At 43.9% G+C, this 25,364-nt stretch overlaps 1 protein-coding gene across 3 annotated transcripts in view; it reads right to left on the minus strand.

The window, feature by feature from the left end:
• The window catches only part of MGAT4D (MGAT4 family member D), a 481,639-nt gene extending 456,640 nt beyond the window's left edge, over nucleotides 1-24,999 (minus strand). Inside the window, exon 1 of one of the 3 annotated variants that reach the window (XM_029596826.1) lies at nucleotides 24,738-24,999. In XM_029596826.1, coding sequence (XP_029452686.1) covers nucleotides 24,738-24,831 — 94 coding nt within the window. In that variant the 5' untranslated portion in view covers nucleotides 24,832-24,999. The remainder of the gene's footprint in view (nucleotides 1-24,737) is intronic. The other 2 variants (XM_029596870.1, XM_029596782.1) reach the window with 2 other exon arrangements.
• Nucleotides 25,000-25,364: the final 365 nt, after the last annotated feature.

Raw genomic sequence — 25,364 nt, forward strand, 5'->3', positions numbered from 1 at the left:
ACGATGCTTTGATCGGTTTTCGCCGACTGATTTCACCGATGCTAATCGACGACTTTGGCGATGGATGGTCCCCCGATCCTTCCAGATGGCGTTTTTTGAAAAGTACATGCTTGGAGACTCCAGCCGGAGACTGTTTCGTCGAAGTCTAGGGAGATGACAGACGTTGCAGATGGAATAAATGCTCCATCTTCTCCTGGCGGGCCTTTCTCCCTTTCACAGTCATCTCTGTACACTTAGGACAGGAATTGACGTGTTTCTCTCCCAAACACATCACACACTCTAGGTGTGGGTCCGTAATTGACATTGTACGATTAAAAACGGGACTTTTTTAAAACCCGTAGCCATTTTGTATCGACAGCCGTCGATGACAAAAGAGAAATCTTGAGAGAAAAAAATCAGTTTTACTCAGAGTAAACGAGACACAGATTTACTCACCAGCCGGTGGAAAACAGAGAGAGATCCTGTATGGGAGAATATTCTGAGAAAAATATGACTTTTAGTCACACAAATTTGTGAGGGAACTCACAAAGGCTCCTAATCCGCGATGCTTACAGCAGCGTGGAAAAAATGAAGACTAGAGAGAGACCCCTGTGGCAGAGAATATCATGGCATGCTGGGCATGCTCAGTGGCCTCACAGGGCCAGACAAAAGTTTCTAGAAACTTTGACAAAAAGTTTTCCCGCAATAGGGCTCCGTCAGTGACGTCACCCATATGTGAGGACGAGCATCCTGTTTGTCCTGGGATAATGAAGGGCAGAATAATAGCAGTGCATAAGGAGATAACAGAGAGGAAGGCTGTGCAATACCAGAATAGCAAAGAACAAGCAACAGACTAAACAGTGCTACTGAACAACTAAGGTAGAAAACAGTCAATGGAAAAAGCCTCATATAGATGCAAACTTTGAAAAATCAAAGACTACCTGCAAAAGATTAAAAATGCAATCCATTAGTTTCTCTATGCTATATATAAAAAGTAATACATTTTTAAAAAGCATCAAAAAAATAATGCACAGCAGAGACAAACAGTCACCACACATTCCTTGTATTGCACATAATAATACTCCAAACACACCAGTGACATGTCATTATTCAATCTGGAGCAGTAATATGCTATCCATTTTATTTTTTGAATTATTTATTTTAACTTAAATTCAAAGAATACATCTTATTGGGAAAAGTTTATAAAGTCAGGGATAGAGCAGTCAATATTCTAAGAAAATTAGAAATCTATTGATTGGAAAAAAAAGAAAAAGAGAAAATAGAAACCTGACAGCAGAAAAAAAAACGTATGGCCCATCCAGTCCACTCATCATTCACTTGCTTAGAGATCCCCCTGTATTTTTCTCATGCTTTCTTGAATTCAGATACTGTTTTGTCTCCACCATGTCCACTGAGAGGCTGTTCCACACATCCACCACACTCTCTGTAAAGAAATATTTCCTAAGATTACTCCTGAGTCTACCCCCTTTCAACCTCATCTCACCTACTTTGCATGGAAACCTTTGAGATATTTGAAGGTCTCCATCATATTTCCCCTATCTTGCCTTTCTTCTGGGGTGTACATGTTTAGATCTTTAAGTCTATTCCCATATGCTTTAGAATGAAGACCACTGACATTTTGTTGATATCCTATGGACCAACTCCATCCTGTTTATATTCTTGTCAAAAGGTGCAGTCCCCAGATTTGTACCCAGTATTCCTAGTGAGGTCTCACCAGGGACCCATATAGGGGCATTATCACTTTCCTTTTTCTGCTGACCATTGCTCTTCCTATGCAGCCAAGCAACTTTCTGGCTTTTAGTGTCTCTTTATCCACCTGTTTGGCCACCTTAAGATTATCAGATAAAATTACCCCCAGATTCTGCTCTTCCTTTGTGCTTAGAAGAATTTCATCTCCAATACTCTACCTTTCCCTTAGATTATTGTATCCTAAATGCATTATTCTGTATTTTTTTTTAACATTAAATCTTAGCTGCCAGACCTTAGAGCATTCCTTGAGCTTCGCTAGATCCCTCCTCATGTTTTCTACTCCTTCCTGGCTGTCCAGTGTCCACCCTGTTACAGATTTTGGTATTACTGGCAAAAAGACAAACCTTTCCTGACAACCCTTCCATTATGTCGTTCATAAAAATGTTGAAAGAACATCCCTGAGGCACAACCCCCTCTACAGAGGAAACTCCATTTACCACTACCCTTTGTCTCTTTCCGCTCAGTCAGTCACTCTAGGATTACCTAATTTATTAACACCCACTAGTAGTAAGCAAGGTTAACTATGACAATTTATGTTTAAACAATTTTATTAGGTTTTTGTATAGAAAAAGAACATCGCAAGAGAGAGTGTAGTCAGATCTCTCTCCTGAGCAACAAACCCAACATGAAATCACTGTAACCCCCACAGAGAACCATACCCTACCCCCCTCCCCCCCTTTCCCCCCCCCAATAACAGATACAATATTGAGGAATCGTGTGGGAAACCTAGGTGCAGTCCGCTAGAGGGATCAGACAGTCAGTGAGCAGAAAATGGTCAATCATTCAGAACCATACTCCTCGCACGATGGGGTAAGGATTGCAGGTAGGGAAACTATGACAATTTAATCCTCAGCTTCTAAGGCATCCAAGGAGATAGAAAATGGAGTTCCTTCAGGAACCAACATATCACTAAGAAAAAAAGTTGATAAGGTTCAAAGAACACATTTTACATTCTGATATTTAACTATTTATATGGATCAGTGTTTCCTAACCAGTGTGCCATAGAAAAGTCACCATGACCTGATGCTCAAATCCAAGCCAGCACCTGGGCTCTGTTCTCAGCACTTTGGAGCAACAAGAAACACAAGTGATGGCTCTTAAACTTGTGAGAGAACCTGAGAACTTGTGTAATCGTGCATGCCACCTCTTCCTAGTTACCGCATGAATCCAGGGGTGTGGTAATTAATTAATAGGCATGTACAGCATGGGCGGCAGAATGCTTTTTTGATTTGGGGGGGGGGGCAACCAAACTGTACCCCACCATTGCCCCAAGCTCTGCCCATTCATAATAGTAAAACTATATTAATAAAAGGAATACAAATATTTAAGAACAGCCAATGAGTACAACATCCAATAATTAAAAACTCATAACTGTTTTAATATTTCCTCAAACAACAATAAAATATTTCAAAACAGTAGACGAATCAAACACCACCCAAAAATTAAAACTAGTAAAGATTAAAAAATCTCCTGCTCTCCATACCTGGATGGCTAGTCACCCTGAGAGTGCTGTAGGATGAGGGGAGGGTGGCACACATATTCATTCTCTAAAACATTCCAACATGCTCTCACACACACACACACACAGGCTGGCAGGCACATATACACATAGACACTCACCCACACAGAGGTGGGCAGGAACTCTCACACACACGCATATTCACATGCAGGCAAGAAGGCACTCTCATACACACACATAGGCAGGTACTGTCTCAGACACATGTAGGCACGCACAGTCTCACACACACAAGCAGGAAAGCAAAACAGGAACACACTCACTCTCTCTTACACACACACACACACATGCAAGCAGGCACTCTTTCACACCCATATGCATGCAGGCAGGCAAGAAGGCACTCTCCCACAGATATATGCATGCAGGCAGAAAGATACTCTCAGGGCTTCATTTTCAGCTGTGTTGATGGCCTGGACTTTAGCCTCCACAGGATGGGCTCTGCAGTGGCCTCGCTTCTTCTTTGGCTGCCGCAGGATAGGTTCAATCACGGCCCAATCGGACATGCATATGGAGTATCACAGTCTTACCACATGCATTGCCTTTTATTTTGTAATAATTTTTATTCCACAAAAATGCACAAATGCAAGTTATTAATATGGGGAAAAAACACAGGAATGTTAATACAAGCATTTGCACACAAAACACTATAAAACCATTAGAAAACATGAGAGCCAACTGCAAATTTGCATCTTATTTGAAATATCATCCCCCCAGCTTGCATCAGGACTTCCATTAAAAAAAAAAAAAAAATCCCTCCCCACCTAGTACCATCAGCACCCAAAAACCAGTATTATCAGCCTCACACATACCTATGGAAAATAGGCGCGCCAGCGCACAAGGCCCTGCTCACGTAAATCCGGGCGGATTTACGCGAGCAAGGCTTTTAAAATCCGCCCGTTAGAGAATAGCCACTGCCATTAGCAATGGTAACATGGAGTAGACAGTTTTTGGGTACTTACCAGGTTCTTATGGCCTGGATTGGTCACTGTTGGAAACAGGATGCTGGGCTTGATGGACCCTTGGTCTGACCCAGTATGGCATTTTCTTATGTTCTTATCAAAGCCATAAGCAAAAATCTGTCCACCCCTTTTTCGATATCCAACTTGTGAAAGGTCTCCCAACAACGTTGCTCTATGAAACGCTAGTAATACCCCAGTACTCTGGTGAATTTCAATAATAACCAATTTCCAAAAAGGAATTCTTTTTCTACAGTATAAGAAAATGTGAACCATAGTACCATTCAGCTCCTTACATCTTATACATAAGGATGTATCTACAAGCTTCATGTGATATTGTCGCAAATCGTCAACATAAGCATGAAGTAGTATCTTAAAATGGGTTTCCCTCAGCAACACATTGGTATGTAGTTTATGCAAAGGAGCAAAAACATTCCTTCAGCCTACTTTGTGGAATATCGGTATTAAGCTCTCTGGACCAAAGTATGCTCATAGTTGAAATCAGAGTTGATAGTGTCTGTTTACAAATTATGTACCATCGTGAGACAGAATTCTTAGACACACCCACCAATTTGAAATTCAGCTAGAACTTCATACTCAGCTTTAATCTCTGCATCAGACCACTTCAATAATTCCAAATAATGATGTACTTGCAAAAATGCAAAGAAATGAGATTGCAGCATATCATATTCAGATTGCAGGGATTGAAACATCCCAAATTTCCATACATCTTCCTCGAGGAGATGGCCCACTACACGACAACCAGACTGCACCCACTGTGGAAAAAATAGCCATATACTCTATTCCTGGAGGAAAGGAAAAATTCCCCAAGAAGGGCAGTAGAAGTGAGGTGTTGCTCTTCTTGGATCCCCAATGATGAAACCATCGCCATGCCAATACCACAACCCATAACAGTATATTCTGCTTAGCTATTTTTGTAAATCTGCCATCACTCACATGCAATAAAAATAGTGGTGTCCAGGAAGCTACCATGCCAGCCACCATATTTGATTCACAGAATTTATATTTCCCTGTGAGTCATTCCCCTAAAATGCTCAACTGACAAGCTGCATTATAACATTATAGATTAGGAATACCTAAACCCCCATTTTCTTTAATTGTGCATCATTTTGTGATACATCACCCAAGCTCTCTTCCCACACCATAAAAATTTTGGAAATAAGGACCTAAGCCAGGAAAGATCTTGTTTAACCACCAACAGGGGAACATATGTAGTCTGTACAATAATTTGGGCAGAATCATCATCTTTAATAAAGCACATTGTCCCATAAAGGAAATTGGCAGTTCCTGCCAGGTAGCAAATTAACACTGTATTATACCAACAATCTCAGGAATGTTAACCGTGTACAGTTTAGTAAGATCTTGTGGAACCCATTCTCCCAAGTACTTAATCTTTTCTATTGCCCACTTAAAGGGAAAGGATCCCACCCATTGTGCATCAAAGACATCAGATTTTCAAAAACAACTCTTGTATGACCAGTATGCTCCTCTATGGTCTATCCACAAATAAAACATCTGCGAACAACGAAATTTTTACTTCCTCTAGGCCTAATTGGATTCCAGTAAAAGTTCTCTCTTGTCGCAACTTCCGGGCCATTTGTTCAAGTGCTAGCACAAACAGCAAGGGGGAAAGGGGCATCCCTCTTGAACACCTCGTCCTAATGAAAATCTCTCTGCGACAGAACCATTCAACAATAATCGGACTGTTGGATTCCTATATATGGTGCAAATCCATGTAGTAATAGCTCCCTGAAATCCACACTTCTCTAATACCCAGAATAAATATTCCCACTAAACAGAACGAAATGCTTTCTCTGCATCTAAACTTAAAATAAGAGCCTGGTTATTATCTTTCTAAGCCAAGGCTGTGATTAGCCTATGAGCATTCTGAACCCCATGCCAACTCTTAAATTCAGGCCTGGATATATCAAAATGCACTAAATATTGCATGCGATAAGAAAACGGGCATGTTTTATGGTAATAGGCAGTTTATCGCAATTTGTGCTAATACCTTTGCGAAGCACTAAAAGCTCCTGGAGAGCCAGCCTAGCTGGGGGGGGGGGGGGGGGGGGGGGGGAAAGAGAGAGAGAAAGAGAGAGAGAGAATAATGCCCTCTTCCTAGGTAGGTATTTATATCTGTATAGGAGGCTCACCTAGTAACTCGAGGTGAGGTTTAGGTCTTAGTGTAGGGGTTAGGGGCCACTTTGACATTCAAAGTGAGATGTACGAACAGAACAGTGCTCTCTTGTGAAGATTTGATGACCTTTAGAGTGAGGAAACTCACCCAAAGATGAGATTTATGCAATGTTCTCTCAACCTAGCTTGATGTTACCCAGGTAGAGAGGTTTGCGTTAAGGGTGCTTAACGCTTGCGAAAACGCCATATAGCACTTTGATAAATGACCCCCTCAGTTTGATCCCACCCTATTAATTCAGGTAATACTACATTGATATGTGCAACCAAAATAGAAGCAAAAAACTTTAGGTCCACATTGATCAGTGATATAGGATTTAACATCCACAGGGTCTTTACCTTTTTTTTTTTATCACCACAACTAAAGATTGATTCATATTGGAATAAATCATTCCTGAAATCAGCAGTAAAATGATAAAATTTCACCAGGGGAGCTAAAAGATCAAGTTGCAGAATTTTATAATATTCAAATCCCAACCCATCAAGGTCCGATGCCTTTCCCAACTTTAGCCTCTTTATGGCTGCATATATTTCCACATTCCCAATTGGTGTATTAAGCACAGTCAACTGTACCTCAGACATAAGGGGCCATGCAGCACTCTGAAAAAGCTATCCTGAGCATTCACATCACCACGGTGTGCATTATATAAAATTTTATAAAGCCAGAAAACTAATCTTCTATATCTCTAAGCGAATGCCATATTTGTCCCCCTAGCCACCCTGATACCAGTGATAACTTATTTTTGCCCTTTGATTCTAACCAAGGGGGTCATTTATCAAAATGCGGTAAGGCATTTTCGCACGCGTTAAGGGCTTATCGCATGCGAAAAAGCCCCGTTTTCGCATGCGATAGGCCTTTTAGACATGCGAAAACGTGTTTACCGCATGCGATCGCACCATATCATATGGTGCGATGCAAATGACGAAACAGGGAGGAGTCGGGGCAGAGAGAGGATGCAAATGCAAAACCTAGGCAGAGAGTGGGCTGGGTTAGCCTGCCTGCGAAGTGGTATCGCACAGCCATAATGCCAATTTTAACAACACCTCTTTCAGATGCGTTAGGCTGTGCGATAGCAGTCAGGACCATGCGATGACGTACCTTTGCATTTGTGATGCATTCCGTAAGGCTGAGTTCAGACAATTGAGAGGGGGGAGAGAGGGAGAGAAGGAGAGGGAGCCTGGCCATGATAGCATGTCCCATGCATAAGTTTTTATATCCCTAGGATAGGCCCACCTAGTAACTCGAGGTGGGGATTAGATAAGGGTGTAGGGGGTTAGGGGCCACTGTCACATTCTACATGAGACGTACGAACAGAACAGTGGTCTCTTGTGATGATTAGCTGGCCTTCGGAGTGAGGAAGCTCCCTCCAAGATGAGATTTGGCCAAGGGTCTCTCAGCCTAGCTTGATGTTACCCAGGTAGAGAGTCCATCAAGGTAGGTTGAGAGACCCTTGCCCAAATCCCATCTTGGAGGGAGTTTCCTCATTCCAAAGGCCAGCTAATCTTCACAAGAGACCACTGTTCTGTTCGTACGTCTCATGTAGAATGAGACAGTGGCCCCTAACCCCCTACACCCTTATCTAATCCCCACCTCGAGTTACTAGGTGGGCCTATCCTAGGGATATAAAAACTTATGCATGGGACATGCTATCATGGCCAGTCTCTCTCTCTCTCTCCCCCCAGTGGTCAGTATCACAATGTGATAAACAGTACATTAGCATACACCACACCCCTTTTGGTAACGCATGCGGTACTTACCGCATTTTGATAAATGAACCCCCAAGTTAGCTAAAAGCTTGCTCACCTTGTTATCATACTTGTAAAGTTTATGCTTGAAAAAATGTAAAGACTTGCGAGCCCACTGATATAGCAAGCTAATCAATGAATCCTTTGCCTGATCCCATATCAGCAAGCATAGTAGCATGTCTAGCCTTTGCTTCCTTAACAACTTTGGACAATGGCAGGATTTCAGTATCTCTCATTTTATTCTGCTTAGCCGTATATGCTATCATATGCCCTCCCATTACCACTTTTCCAGCTTCCCACAATAAAGCTGGAGAGATATCATCTTTATCACTGAAAGAAAGGTATTCCTGCCATTTATTCAGCAAATACTCTTGAAAAACATGATCTTAGCACAGCCCCAGATTCATCCACCAATTTAAAGCCCACCCTTCTCCCTTTTCAGAACTCAAAGAAACTGGTGTATGATCGGAAATGAAAATAATCCCTATCTTTACTTCCCATATTAACGGAAACAAGCTCTCAGAATTCAGCGAATAATCCAATCTTAATGAACTATTGTGTGGATTCAAATAAAAGATGTAATCTCTTATCCCCTGATGCAGTATCCGCCAGAAATCCAACAAACCCGCCGCTGCCGTAACAAAATTAACACCTATGGAATCTTGGCTAAGCTTATACTCACGTTGTGACTGATAGTCTATTCTGCAATCTGCTACGATATTAAAATCTCCACCCAAAATCACCTGATACCCAGGAAAGCGAAATAAGACAGCCATAACCTCTGCAAAAAACTCATGGGAGTAAATATTTGAGGTACAAACTGTACACAATGCAATCTTCTGAACCATAACATATCTACCCTCTTCATCTTTTACTTGTTGTTCCAACTGAAAAGCCAACTGATTGTGAATTAAGATACTCTTTCTCTAGAAGGCAAAGGAGAATGGCTATTAGCATTGACCTACCCAATCTTTTCTCAGTTTAAGATGTTCTAAATCTGAAAGGTGAGTTTCCTGCAGCATAGCAATATGTGTGTGTGTTGTTTGCGAAACATAACCAATAACTTCATGCACTTTATCGGAGAATGTATACCATCAGCATTCAGGTTGCAAACATGTACCTTACCCATGGCTGAACACAAAAATATATAAATCAACCATATCATTAAGACAGCATGCACCCAAAAACAGAGTGCCACTCAGACACTGCCTAGCCTCAGTATCCAGGCCAACCCACTTTTGAAAACATAATATAGGGTCCAGAAAGGGTATGGCAGGAAGCTGCACCCTTCCTTCATCAAACTCCAATGTTTCTTGAACTGGAGCTCATCCCACCATGCATCCTTCCATACTCACACATTCACTCTCCTCCTACACAATATCACGCAATCATCCAAAAACTCCAAGGGGGGGGGGGGAGGAGCGGGAGCCAAGATGGCACCTGCACACTCGTACTGAACTCCATGGTTCTCTTGCGCTTTGATTTTCTTGCAAAATTATTTCCTTATGCCTCATTCGGCCAGAAAAAGACGTGCAAGGGAGAAAGCCTACCCTGGGCTACCCCCAGAGACATCGGTTACTGACCCGATGGATAGCCAAGTGGTTCGAGGGGGCATGAGATCGGGAGAGGAGTCGCAACAGTTTGGAGCCACGGAGGAGATGCAGATTTCCTTGCCCAACTCAGAAACATCTCTGTCCCCAATCTAGAGAGAAGCACCAGCAAACCCTGCCATGAGCCGAACCCAGAAGGGAATCTGGTGAAGACGCCTACTGAAGTTGTTGGCGCCAGAGATCACCAGTCAGGGAGCCCTGTGCCGGGAGGAAATGGTGTAGATCCCAGAGCAGAAACGCCCGACAAGATTGCTGGTAACGCAACCAGAAGAGAGGAAGAAGAGTTTAATATGGGAAGTTTTTCCATCCCACTGCAGCCAAAAATGTGATTCCCCGTGGCTAAACCTCAACTGGTAACGTTAGACTCTTTGTGGGAAGCCATAGAAGGCCTGGGGAATTTATTATTAAGTCAAATAAATGCTCTGATAGATAGAAATAAGGATTATGAAATACGAATACAACATATGGAAAAAACAGTAAAATTAAATACTCAGCTTACTGAAGTTAATACAAAATTGTTATCTGGAAAGTTATTGCAGGAATCGTTATTAAAGGAAAATACATTTCTATCAAGTAAACTTGAAAATTTGGAGGAGAATGTGGTGAAGGGTAAAAACCTTCATTTAGTAAACTTCCGGAAGATATCTTATATAACACCAAAGGATATGTTACTGAAATTCTTAAGATACCTGAAAATGCTGTTCCAGCTTTAACATGAGCATTCTAACTACCGTTTCTTAAAAATAATCTGGGACAAAACAAGATGGAGTCTATTAAAGAAAATCAACTAGAGCATGCAGCGGAGTTGGAATTACCTACCTTAAATATCTCTGAATTACTAGAGACATCGGATACAGTACAAGTTAACCCCACAACATTAATAGTGACATTCGTACTAGAACCTAATAAGGATTGGGTGCTGAAATTATTTTATAGATATAGATTGGAGTTATTTCTGAACTTTCGGGTTAGGATATTTCCTGATGTATCAAAAATGACACAGAAAAAGAGGAAACAATTTTTACTACTTAGACCTAAGATCCAGCAAATAGGGGCCTTTTTCTTATTAAAATTTCCCTGCAGGTGTTAGAGTATAAAGAAGCTTCCTATCTTTTCTTTATGCCATCTCAATTGATACAATTTTTGAGTGACAAAGTAGAAAACGTCTCTGTTGATAATGTTGTAAATTAATCTCTATGTAACTGGTTACGTTATCTCTCCTTATCATAAATGAATCCTCCTAGAGGTGCAGACAAAATGCTTCCTATTGAATCTCTAGTTAGTATTGTAATTGTGGATTTGGCTTCTCCATAATTATTTTGGACTTAAATTCAGAGAATGACTTATTTTGTTATAAGAAGTGATTGTGTAACATTTATATTCTCAGTGTTTTCTTTAATCAAGATTGTTTCTTGATATGTAACTATTATAATGTATAAATAAAAAAAAACTCCAAGGGACTACACCCCGAATCTCCATTACCACCCATCCCGGGGTGCACCCATTCAAAATCCCCATAAAGATTTCAGTACAACAAAAATATTCCCCCAATTTGCTATACATTAGCAAAGAAAGAGAAAAAGAAAGAAGAAAAAACAAAAGAGTACTAGGTTCTAATAGCACCGTGAGCCAAAGACTAAGGTAATAAAGCTATTGAAAAACCATATGACTCCAAGTAGTGAAAAACTCATATGACTCCAAGTAGTGATATCCGTTACTACAGGAAATCAGAAATGCAGTATTAAAAATGTTATCAATCCAAAAGTCAACATCCAAAAATAATAAATAAAGTAGCACCATTTGCCAACAACTTTCTTGAGAGACTGTATCCACAGAAATAAGCAGACAACACTCAGCCCTTTTGGCGATTGGTAAAATTTATAGGCAGGTTTCCAAGATCAAGTTTCATTCCACCACTTCAGTCAGCTGCTTCATAAATGCTTGGGCCTCTGCTTTCATAAGAACATAAGAAAATTCCATACTGGGTCAGACCAAGGGTCCATCAAGCCCAGCATCCTGTTTCCAACAGTGGCCAATCCAGGCCATAAGAACCTCGCAAGTACCCAAAAACTAAGTCTATTCCATGTAACCATTGCTAATGGCAGTGGCTATTCTCTAAGTGAACTTAATAGCAGGTAATGGACTTCTCCTCCAAGAACTTATCCAATCCTTTTTTAAACACAGCTATACTAACTGCACGAACCACATTCTCTGGCAACAAATTCCAGAGTTTAATTGTGCGTTGAGTAAAAAAGAACTTTCTCCGATTAGTTTTAAATGTGCCCCATGCTAACTTCATGGAGTGCCCCCTAGTCTTTCTACTATCCGAAAGAGTAAATAACCGATTCACATCTACCCGTTCTAGACCTCTCATGATTTTAAACACCTCTATCATATCCCCCCTCAGTCGTCTCTTCTCCAAGCTGAAAAGTCCTAACCTCTTTAGTCTTTCCTCATAGGGGAGTTGTTCCATTCCCCTTATCATTTTGGTAGCCCTTCTCTGTACCTTCTCCATCGCAATTATATCTTTTTTGAGATGCGGCAACCAGAATTGTACACAGTATTCAAGGTGCGGTCTCACCATGGAGCAATACAGAGGCATTATGACATTTTCCGTTTTATTCATCATTCCTTTTCTAATAATTCCCAACATTCTGTTTGCTTTTTTGACTGCCGCAGCACACTGCACCGACGATTTCAATGTGTTATCCACTATGACACCTAGATCTCTTTCTTGGGTTGTAGCACCTAATATGGAACCCAACATTGTGTAATTATAGCATGGGTTATTTTTCCCTATGTGCATCACCTTGCACTTATCCACATTAAATTTCATCTGCCATTTGGATGCCCAATTTTCCAGTCTCACAAGATCTTCCTGCAATTTATCACAATCTGCTTGTGATTTAACTACTCTGAACAATTTTGTGTCATCTGCAAATTTGATTATCTCACTCGTCGTATTTCTTTCCAGATCATTTATAAATATATTGAAAAGCTGCATTGACAGAGATCATTTATAAATATATTGAAAAGCTGCATTGACACATTGTGGAAGACTCAACTTAGCTGGATACAGAAAAGCAAAACATATTCCTTGTTGGTGCAACACGGAGCAGGTTAGCGCCATTTCTCTGTGCAACATCACCACGTGCATTAGAAAAATCGTGAGAAGTAGCCTTGCATAAGCTTAACTTTGTGTGCTCAATTTAGAATATGTGCAACATCAGGTCTTGATCTACTTTTTATATGTCGGCGATTGCCCACTCGATGAGTGCGTTCACAGACGATTGGGAAGCTATCAGTGCTTATGCCCAACTCAGGTGATAACCAGTGCTCAGTCAACACAGCTAGCTCACTTTCTTCCACAGACTCTAGAAAACCAACAATTCTCAAATTATTTCTTCTGTTTCTATTTTCCTGGTCTTCAAGTTGGTCCCATAACAGAATATTAGAAGCTTGCAATTCACACATCTTTTTCTTAACCTGTGTCACTGTTTTCCTGTTCAACGATGTGCAATTCCACAGCATCCAAGTATTTATTATGAGACTGTAGGCCATCCTTAATGTTATCCAATGCTGTTTGCAATTTAAGAAGCCCTTTCAAAGGCATCCGAAAATCACTTGCCGGATTAGTGGAAGCATTTCAGCTGACATTGCCCTGGGTTTGTCCCCATTCATCACACTAGAGGCCTCGCTTGCCTTAACTCCCCCCCCCCCGAGTGCTACTTGCCAGTTTAATGCTACTTCCGCCTGGCAAACAGCAAACCTTCATCTCACAGTCACCAGAACTGTTCAAAATCGCAGCATGGGAGCCTTACACTGTTTGTCAGTCTTGTAAATGGTTACATATAGTCGGGATTCATGTTCTGCGAGACGTTTGAGAGGAGCTCTTTCCCCGCATGTCCGTCTAGCAAGCAGCCATAACCAGAAGTCCCCCAGATGCGCTGCTTAATTCTCCTCGGCTATCGCACCTGATCATCTCATTCAGGTGCCAGCAACCGAGAAGAAGGAAGCGGCCCAAGGCACTGCAATGCCAAAATCCCCCAGAGTAGGGAGGATAAGTGAGGGGATAGCAGCAGCACCAGGTGGTGGGGAATTGGAAAGGACATAATGTGCTATCCCACCTGCCACCAATGAGGCTTCAGCTAAAACTTCTGGGGGCCAATGGCCCCTGTGGCCCTCCTCCTTTCTGATATCTATGATATATGGCATGGATAGCTAAGCCCCACTTTTGGGCAGATACAGTAAATGGCGCAGGAGAGCGGGCAAGCACCCACACCCCAACGCGCACCCAGGCCACTCTCCTGGGCGCGCGAGTCAGGAAGGAAAATTATGCAAATTAGGGCCCACGGTAAAAAGGAAGCGCTAGGGACACTAGTGCGTCCCTAGCGCCTCCTTTTTGACAGAAGCGGCGGCTGTCAGCAGGTTTGACAGCCAACGCTTAATTTTACCAGCATAGGTTGTCAAACCCGCTGACAGCCATGGATTCGGAAAACAGACGCCGGCAAAATTAAGCGTCCGTCTTCCAACCCACGGGCAGATTTTTTATTTTTTTTTATTTTTGGGGCTTCCGACTTAATATCGCTATGATATTAAGTTGGAGGGTGTACAGAAAAGCAGTGTTTTCTGCTTTTCTGTACACTTTCCTTGTGCCGGCTGAAATTAACTTCTGCCTTTGGGCAGGCGTTAATTTCTGAAAGTAAAATGTGCGGCTTTGCTGCACATTTTACTTTCTTTATCACACAGGAATGACTAATAGGCCCATCAACATGCATTTACATGTTGTGGGCGCTATTAGTTTCAGGAGGGGGGGGGGGGGGGGGTTGGCTGCGCGTTTTCCACGTGCTATTACCCCTTACTGTATAAGGGGTAATATTGAATCGGCCCATTTGTGCAGCACACAGATTTCATAACATCGTCAAATTAGACTTGATAACTGGAGGTAGGGCGCTAAGGAAATCTACTGTGATAGCATTTAATTTTCAAAAGGGAAATTATGATAAACTGAGAAAAATGGTTAGGAAAAAAATGAAAGAAGCAGCTGCAAAGGTCAAGAGTTTGCATCAGGCATGGATGTTGTTTAAAAATACCATCTTGGAAACCCATACCAGATGTACATAAGAACATTCGAACATGCCTATACTGGGTCAGACCAAGGGTCCATCAAGCCCAGCATCCCGTCTCCAACAGTGGCCAATCCAGGCCATAAGAACCTGGCAAGTACCCAACAACTAAGTCTATTCCATGCTACTGTTAGTAATAGCAGTGGCTATTTTCTAAGTCAACCTAATTAATAGCAGGTAATGGACTTCTCCTCCAAGAATTTATCCAATCCTTTTTTAAACACAGCTACACTAACTGCACTAACCACATCCTCTGGCAACAAATTCCAGAGTTTAATTGTGCGTTGAGTGAAAAGGAACTTTCTCCGATTCGTTTTAAATGTGCCACAAGCTAACTAACCTCATGGAGTGCCCCCTAATCTTTCTATTATCCATATTTCACACATTAAAAAAAAAAGTGGAAGGAAGGCCAAATGACTGCCAACATGGTTAAAAGGTGAGATGAGACAGGGGTATCTGTCCCCATGAGCATGCATATGATTCTGGATTGAGCAGCACAATGACTTTAAGTCACTTACTATTGAAAAGCTGCTTTTAAGTCCCATGCAGGATGTATGTGATGTTGCAGGAAGTATGTTGGACCAATGGGAGCCTCAGAACTACCCTGGGAAACAAGGAGGGTTCTGACCAATGGGGAGAGAGGAAAAGGAGAGATGCTGGCTTCTGCTGAAAGGAAAGTGCAGTTGTTTACCTGTAACAGGTGTTCTCCTAAGACAGCAGGATGTTAGTCCTTGCATGTGGGTGACATTATCAGATGGAGCCCAGCATGGAAAACTTTTGTCAAAGCTTCTAGAAGCTTTCACAGGCAGACTGAGCATACCCAGCCTGCTACTATCTGCAAATCCACGCGAGGACCCCCTTCAGTGTTGTAACATAGCAAAATACGAGCAAAAAAATAAAACCCAACTTCATGGGGAGGGATTCCTTAGGACTAATATCCTGCTGTCCTAGGAGAACACCTGTAACAGGTAAGCAACTGTGCTTTCTCCTAAGACAAGCAGGATGGTAATCCTCATACATGGGTGAATGCCAAGCTCCAGACTGCCCCATTCAACTGGAGAGACCAACAGAATCCGAATAATTTGCCAATGGGCAGAACAAAACTGCAGCACTGTAGATAATAGGGGGTGGTCTGGGACCCACAAGAAGTACGAATCAGGAAGAGTTGGGTTCAGGTTTGGAACAGATTACGCAGGATGGACTGACCAAAGGCACTGTCCAGGCAGTATTTATGCTATCTATTTAACTATGCTACCCATCCCTATTACCCTCTCTGCTATAAAATATACCTAATGATAATTGTTACCCTGTTATCTAATATTTACACAATATATTCTTTTTGCTATACCATTATTATTTATGTTATCTTTTGGCACTGTTATACTACTATTATTTATGCTATCTTTTTGGCTCTGTTTTTTACCCATGTTGCTACTATAACTTCCTATGACATTTCTCTAATCATTTACTGTACCTGTCAAATTATTTGTAAACCGATGTGATATGTAAATCAGACACCGGTATATAAAAAAAATAAATAAATAAATAATGAGCTGCGAACGTGTGAAGAGAACTCCAGGTTGCGGCCCGGCAAATTTCAACGATGAGGACTGCACGCAAATGAGCCACCAATGTCGCCATAGCCCACACAGAGTGAGCTTTAACTCTGTCGACCAGCTGAAGGCCTGCCTGTGCGTAGCAGAAGGCAATGCAAATCCGCCAGCCAGTTCAACAAGGTCTGCTTACCCACTGCCCCTCCCAGCTTGTTGGGGTCAAAAAACACGAAGAGCTGGGTGGACCATCTGTGGACTGCAATGCAATCCAGGTAGAAAGCCAAGGACTTTTACAGTCCAAGGTATAAAGTGCCCGTTTCCCTGGGTGGGAATGAGGCCTTGGAAAGAAGGTGGGCAAAACGATGGTCTGATTGAGGTGGAAGCTTAGGATGTGTACACAAGACCACACGATCGTGGAAGAACTTCGTATACGGTGCATACGTGACCAGCGCCTGAAGCTCGCTGACCCTACGAGCCGAAGTGATCGCTACCAGGAATATGACATTCCAGGTGAGGAACATCAGGTCGCAGGACTGCAGCGGTTCAAAAGGAGGGAACATAAGCTATGCCAGGACTACGTTGAGGTCCCAGGATGCAACCGGAGGCCACAGAGGGGGCTTTCAGCTGGAGCAGGCCCCACATGAAATGGCCCTGCCAGTGACACCTTGATGGTATACGCTGACAGCACTGAGGTACACCCTGACTTGAGCTGGTCTAAAGCCCAGACAGACAGATGCCACAGATAGTCCAACAGCCAGGAGAGGAGACAAGAGAAATCCTGTCCCGCGCAACAGATAGAAAACAGTTCCATTTCAAGCTTTAGGACTTCCTGGTGGAAGGCTTGAGACTCTACTAGGACCCGGGAAACACGGTCTGAGAGCTGCAAAGGCTGGAAAACTATGTGCTCAACATCCAAGCCGTAAGGGCCAGCGCCCAGAAATTCGAATGGCACAGAATGCCCCGATTCTGTGAGAAGAGTTTGGGTGCCGACCCCAGCCAGGTGGGCGCCCGCACCTACATGTCCTGTAGAAGTGGGAACCAGATCGGCTGGGGCCAAGAAGGCACCACGCGTATCATGGCTCCTCTCTCCTGTTGAAGCTTCAGCAGAGTCTTCGAGAAGAGTGGCAGAGGGGGGTATGCGTATAGCAGGCTCTTCCTCCAATGAAAGGAGAAGGCATCGCAGGCTGGATGGCTGTTCCCTGCTACCAGGGAGCAGAACCTGCTCACCTTGTGGTTGTGAGAGGAGGCAAAGAGATCCACATCCAGCATACCCCACCGGCAGAAAAGCTCGGCCGCTACCTCCGGGTTGAGGGACCACTCGTGTGGCTAGAAGGACCAGCTTAGGCGGTCTGCCAGCACGTTGAGGTGACCTGGCAGGTAAGTTGCTCGTAGAGACATCCACTGAGACAGGGCCCAGGTCCACACTTGCACTGCTTTGTGGCAGAGGAGGAACGAGCCCATACTGCCCTATTTGTTGATGTACCACATCACGACCTGATTGTCCATCCTGATCAGAACTCCTTGGATGACAACTGGTCCCTGAATGCCCACAAGGCGTATTGTATTGCCCGAAGCTCCAGAAATTTTATCTGACAGTGGGCTTCGGTGGTGGTCCAGAGGGCCTGCGTATGGAGACAGTTTACATGGGCTCCTCAGTCCTGGGGGGAAGCATCAGTAATAAGGGTCACCTGGGGTGGAGCAGGCTGGAAGGGAAGCCTTTTTACAGATTGGAAAGATCTTCCCACCAGGACAGAGATGCTCTTAGAGGGTAATTTCGACCGGAACCTCGATATCCTGAGATGCCTGCCACCACTGGGACCACAAGGTCCATTGGGCACTCCTCATGCAGAGGCAAGCCAGAGGAGTCACATGGAAGGAGGCTGCCATGTGGCCCAGTAGGCGGAGCAGAAGGTATGCTAGTACCCTCCGACTGTTATGGATAAGGGTAGCCAGTGAGGCAAGGACGATCGCCCAGTCTCTGGGCAGAAAAGCTTTCACTTGTGTCATGTCCAGCCTGGTGCCTATGAAGTCCTACTAAGGGAATGGACAGAAATGCAACTTGGGGAAGTTTATAACAAAACACCAGAGTCTGCAGGGTCTGCAACATCAAGGCCAGAGCCTTGCCAAAAGTCCCTGGTGGTCCAGCGGGGGTCCGAGAGCAACCTCCTGCATTCGGGCCATCGGCTGCCAGTAATCAAAATGGCACCGATAGCCCCTGTGACATAGTGAGGGCAAAGGCTATCTGTGCCATTGGTCGGCCCCTGTGACATAGTGAGGGCAAAGGATGTTAGTCTTGGGGGACCCTCCTGACCCCCACAAGACTTGCCAAAAGTTCCTGGTGGTCCAGCGGGGGTCCGGGAGTGACCTCCTGCACTCGGGCCGTCGGCTGCCAGTATTCAAAATGGCGCCGATAGCCTTTGCCCTGACTATATCACAGGGGCTATCGGCGCCATTTTGAATACCGGCACCCGAGGGCGTGTGTGCAGGTGATGGCTCCCGGACCCCCTGCTGGACGACCAGGGAGTTTGGTAAGTCTTGGGGGGGTCAGGAGGGTGGGGTTTTGTTTATATTCGCTCCTTTAGATGGCCGAATAATTCGGCGAAGATTTGTTGTATTCGTGGGGAATCACGATACGTTTCGCTTCCCTACGAATACAACAAATATGGCCCTATACGTTGCGGATTACCAATACGTAGAAAACGAATGCACACCCCCAGGATCTGGCTTTTGTGTGAATCCCATGCAAAATAACCTCAAAGAGGTATGCTACACCAAGAGGAGCATTTCTGAACACCAGTGAAAGGGAAAGAATCTCTCAACAGGGGACAAGGTCAAGCTGGGAATAAACTCTTCCCTTGCTGCTGTCTCTACATCAGGAGATACTGGCTGCAGTTTCTGAGGAGGTGGGTGTTGTTCCTCTGCTGAACGAGCAGAGGAACAAAGATAAGTAAACCACCAACAAAACAATCTAAATCTTAACTCTAATAGTGAGAATCATAGGGTGTGTGTGCCGTAAAGGTGTATTTCTTTACTGGATGCTACACAGAGTACTGTGCTAGGAGTTTGTCCTACACTTTCAAATACTATAGGAGGGACAGATTGCAAGGGGATTGTTATGGCCGCTGGCCGCAGCGTTCTGTGACCGGGGCCGGTCTCCCTTCCGCGGCGGCAGGCTGCCTCCGATGCTCCCACAGTCATGGCTACCAGCCGCAGAGGTCCGCAACCGGGGCCAAGCACTTACCCACAGCATCGGGCCATCCCCGAGGCTCCTGCTGGAGCAGGCAGTCACCTCCAAAGCTCTCTTCGCGGCCATTGCTGCTGCTGAGGCCCAGCCGCATGGCTCCTTCCCTGCCGGGCTGACTCCTCCCCCTCCGTGCCTGCATAGAGCCGCGTGCGCGACTGAAGACTAAATTTAAAGGGGCCATGACAGGAAGTTGTCGTGGCTCCTTCCTGGGACTCCTCCCTTAGTTCAGGTATATAAGGTAAGGTCTGCTCCTCAGACCTTGCCTTGGTATCGAGGCTTCTTGTCTGGTTGATTCCTCTGCTCTGAGTTCCTGTCTTGATCCTGGATTCCGCTGTTGGCCTGCTTCAGTCCTGTTCCGGCACTTCTGGTTCCTGCTTCTGCTTCTCTTCTCTCGTTGGACGGATTCTCTTGGATTGATGCTTGGACCTGCTTCAGACCATTCTCCTGGCTTGACCTTGGACCGGCTTCCAACCATTCTCCCGGATTCACCATTGAACCAGCTTCCGACCATTCTCCTGGCTTGACCTTGGACCGGCTTCTGACCATTCTTCAGCCTCTACTCCTGGACTGACTAATGACCTGCTGGAGGCACCAGCTGTCTGGATTCCACAACCTACAGGAGGCACCTGCATCCAGACCTATCTTAGGTCCTCAGTGACTCACCTAAGTCCAAGCGGCCCGGGTCTCTACAGGCTCCACCTGGGGGGACCGCGGGCTTCCAGTGGCGAAGTACCTGTTCAACTGCTGATACATTTGGCCTTGCCTTCCGACAGTAGGGACCTAAGAGAGATGATTCTCTCCTAGTTAGCGCTAATCCTACCTCGGACTAAGGGTCCACCTCCAGGTCCGTAACAGGGATTTCAATTCAGAAAAACCCTCTGTGTTGTAAACACTGGGACCAACAGTGGCTGCCTGCTCAAACAAACATGCACTTTGAACTAAATCCATTTTCACATGAAGGTCCATATCAACCTGCCACAGAAGTCTTGTGTGGATATTTGGTTTATTCAGGAACTCCAGGGCCCTGTCATGCTTTTGTTTCTTTTTCTTGTGCATGCTCCACCAGGACTGGGGAAGCCTTTTTTTTTTTTTAATTCCTAGCAGCGTACACTGGGGTTTTGGGGCTACTTGCATACCTTTTGCAGTTTCTGGGGTTGCTGTTATCAAAAATGACATTAAGAACATAAGAACATGCCATACTGGGTCAGACCAAGGGTCCATCAAGCCCAGCATCCTGTTTCCAACAGTGGCCAATCCAGGCCATAAGAACCTGGCAAGTGCCCAAAAACATGTTACAGTTGCTAGTAATAGCAGTGGCTATTTTCTAAGTTAACTCAGTTAATAGCAGGTAATGGACTTCTCCTCAAAGAACTTAGTCTTTCCTCATAGGGGAGCTGTTCCATTCCCCTTATTTTGGTAGCCCTTCTCTGTACCTTCTCCATCGCAATTACATCTTTTTTGAGATGCGGCGACCAGAATTGTACACAGTATTCAAGGTGCGGTCTCATCATGGAGCGATACAGAGGCATTATGATATTTTCCATTTTATTCACCATTCCCTTTCTAATAATTCCCAACATCCTGTTTCCTGTTTTGACTGCCGCAGCACACTGAACCAACAATTTCAATGTGTTATCCACTATGACGCCTAGATCTCTTTCTTAGGTTCCATATTAGGTGCTACAACCCAACATTGGGTTATTTTTCCCTATATGCATCACCTTGCACTTATCCACATTAAATTCATCTGCCATTTGGATGCCCAATTTTCCAGTCTCACAAGGTCTTCCTGCAATTCCTACAAGTGTTTGACCTCTGTCCTGGAATGCTGTGCTTGTATATCCAGGCCTTATGTCCAGTCCTAACGGCTGAACCCTCGTTGCAAAGGGAAACCTCAGTCTCTGGCAATTAAAACTAGTAATCCTTCACAGCATGGATCCTTAAATAAAACAAATAGTTTTCTTTAGTTTCAGGGCAGAGAAGAGAACTTCCTCCGTCTTGCTTATGACGCCATGATCTGTTTGCAAATGATTAAATCTTAACAATCTGTACCATTATACACTCTAGTAGCCAATCCATTCCAGGGAGCCCTTTCCTGCTCAAAGAAAGGGAACTCTCACCGGTGTTGCAGCCTCTCTCTTAGTACCTGTTGACCCATTTTCAGAACGAGAAGAGATCTCCAAGATACTTAGACTGTGGCAAACACAATGAGACCATGCTCACAGTAAGACCCTGCTCCATGTTGCCACGCTTTGAAGGCTCGTGCTCCACTCTAGGGGACAACCCATTCCAAGGAAGCCCTTTCCTGCTCAAAGGAAAGGGAACTCTCCCCGGGGCCAGCCTGTATTACCCCTATCAAAACCACAGGGTCCTGACTACCTCAGCTCTGCCAGCCTGTCTTGCCCCTACCTTGTGGTGTTCTTGCCACTATCATGGTTCCTCAGTGTGTTGGTGCTAGTCTTTCTGCTTGCTATGTTCCCTCTTCATTGTGCAGTAGGATGTCAATGCCACTTGTCTTGCCGCTTTGCCTGTCGTGCTGCCTTCGAGGGTTCATGCATCTGTTATCGGTGTTCTCTTTTGAAGCTGTGGTGTGTTTTTGACACTCTCGCTGCTGCTTTGTGCCTCTGTTAAAAGCACTCTTGCCACTTCTGGTACCCCTTTGCACCTTTACAGTGCCTTAGGCTATTCATGCCACTTTGCCACAGTCTAAGTACCTTGGAGCTCTTTTGTTGTTCTGATGATTGCTCCCCAGAAGTTTCATCAAAATTGATAATAAAACCCCAATTCTACAGCCAAAAATAGGTTGGAAATCCTTCCCCCATTGACTTTAATGGAAACCGGAAAACGAATTCACGTATTAACATATCGGGGCGCCATACGTCCAAATGCAACGGAAATGCCCCTCGACGAATACGTATCACGAATGCAACGAAAATTTTCTGGCTGCACATCCCTATAACTTAGGAAACACTGAAAGGGATGTTTAAGAAAAACAAGAGCCACAATTTGTAATAGTCCAAGCCTTAGCAATAACAAATGCTTTTTCTTTTCTTTTGTGTAGCTTTCACTACATCTGGAAAAATCGTAACTTTACTGTTAAGAAATAATTCCTCTCTATGTCTGAAAACCAACTTCATTATCCAGTCTCTTTTTGGTTCTAAGACCAGATTCAATCAACATTACAGGAACTGCTTGCATTTCTTCACAACCTTCTAAAAAAGCAATTAAATCTAAACTGTCTGATGAAATAAGAGGACAGTTCATATTGATCCTTGGCCTTAATCCTTTTTCTTGGATGGTGGCAAGTAGAAAGCACTGGCAATTGGAAGCAATGACTCTGATGGAACTTTTAAAACCTCAAGATATTTTTAAAACATGTCTAGTGCTGAAATCCTATCAGTTTTAGGATAACATATTTTCTAGAATTGTGTAGGCCAAAAAAATGTTTTCTTTCCTTTTGTTGGAGAAGGTATGCATCTGAATTCTGTTTTATTGGGGGGCTTTATTTTGTTTTAGTTTCAGCCAATAGTGTGCACTATTTCTGAACAGCGTACAATGCTGTTCAGAAATAGCACACATTAAAAATAAATGAAAATATAAACATTTCATGATTTTTTTAGTTATTTTGTTTTAACAAACACATATTCCTAATATTTTACAAATTTTCCAGTCTAAACAAAAAAAAGTGTGTTATTCTTGACCAAAACTGAAAACCAAAACTAATTAATTCAAATGAATTTTGTCAAGCTTCCATTGTCTTCTTTCAATCTGCCATGCCCCTCTTCTGGGTTAAAAACTTCTCAGTAATAGTTTACAAATGCAGATAATGAGAAAATTTGGCAGGCGAGACCTGGCTACCCATTTTTTTTTTTTTACCAAGGGACTATTAGCAATACAGAAATGATAAATAGTAGTAAGGGACTCTCACCACCTTTTCTTCACATATTGAGGAATTTATTTTCATAAAATAATTTAACAAGGGGCTCTGGGATGTCTGCTCCAGTATATCGCTAGACTGGATGCTCTACAGGGTAGGAAATTTCATTTATACTCACTGTATCTGCGTAGCTCAAACAAGCTAAACTACTTTTTCAAGGCACAAAGTAGGGTCACTATCACATTACCAATACTTTTTTAAAGGGACAATCACAATTTCAAGGAGCACACACATATCCTTCCCCTTTAACTGTATAATCATCATGTTCTATGCAATCACTTTTTGTGTAGTAGCTTACACTGCACAAAAGAGGCAACTACTTGGAACATGATGATTATATATTAAAACAAAGGTGGAAAATCTGCCTCCCGGTGCTGAATTATAACTTCTAAGAGATAAGGTTGGAAAGCACAATGTGGATAGTGTGGTTGAAACTTTTTTGTAGAGATTACAAATACATTTCCAGAGGGTAGTCTGTACCAACAACACAAAGCAGCTGTTGCCTGCTGCTACCTTATTAGCAAACCAGTTTCTTGAGACATGAGCTATCAAGGATAAGAGTCCACCTCATCAGATGAAAGTATCTGACCAAATGCACTCGTGTCCTCCGAAGCTCATGCCTCAATAACTTGGTTACTCTAATACCAGCAACCTCTTTGCCAGTATTACAAATACTGGCGTCTGCAGGCTCTGACCTCCAACCACTCAGGAAAACTGAAACTGGAAACAAGTGCAAAGGAGGAGCAGCCAGAGGGCTGCGCCCACCAAGCAGTACACAAAGGTGAGGGAAAGAAGAGGCTGGGCTGGGGAAAGGTCTCGGGCAGTTTAAGCCTCATGACATTCGGGGAACTTTATTACGGTAACTATTGCATATGTTGCCAAAGTAATACAGAAAATAAGAGAGAACAATACCAGTTAACGAGTAAAATAAAAATTGCAAAGTACCGAAAAGCCAATAAGAAGCACGGTGCTAGAATTCTGGTGATGTGCAGCACGGTTCGCGGCAGTTTCAGAGGAAGCAGCCACACCCGCGCGCACAGGTGAGGAGCCGCAAAGCCCAGCCGAGCTGGTGGTGGAAGGACTCACCTCGCTTGTTGAACCAGGCCCTGTACCAGGTCAGGGAGAGCAAGGCTGCCAGACAGAGGAGTGCCACCAGGCTGCTGCCGTTCCGCAGCCTCATCTCACCGCCGGCTCCCGCGCACGACGCTGGAGAAACTGCAGCACTCGTCGACTTGCCGGCGGCACAGCTGCCCAGCCCTCCTCCCCGTCTCCTTAGGGACTGGGCCGGCTCCTACCCCCCCCCCCCCGGCGCGCGCCACTCGCCGTTCACACCTGTCTGCGCGCGACAGCAGGAGACGGTTTGGAACGTGGGACGCTCCTTTTGTTACCGGACTCCTGAAGGGATCCGATGTAAAATGTGCCCTGGGCAGGGGCTAGACTAACCACTTTACGATGGATAGGGATGAGATTCAAAAAAATAAATGTGTTAACCCGGGTAACTTTTTTTTTGGGGGGGGGGGAGCTTGTGGAGGGCAGGGGTGAGATCTTTGGCGTTATTTGGAAATGAAATCCCCGTTTAACTTTTATTTTTCTATACTAAATTAAAATTTCCGATTATTATTATTAAGGATTTAATTTTTTTTTTTTTTTTTACCCAAATTTTGTCATACAGAGAAACAGCATCGGTCCGATGCCGATCGAAAATTACATTAT

The sequence above is a fragment of the Rhinatrema bivittatum genome, chromosome 1 (assembly GCF_901001135.1).
Source record: "Rhinatrema bivittatum chromosome 1, aRhiBiv1.1, whole genome shotgun sequence".
NCBI classification, from domain to species: Eukaryota; Metazoa; Chordata; class Amphibia; order Gymnophiona; family Rhinatrematidae; genus Rhinatrema; species Rhinatrema bivittatum.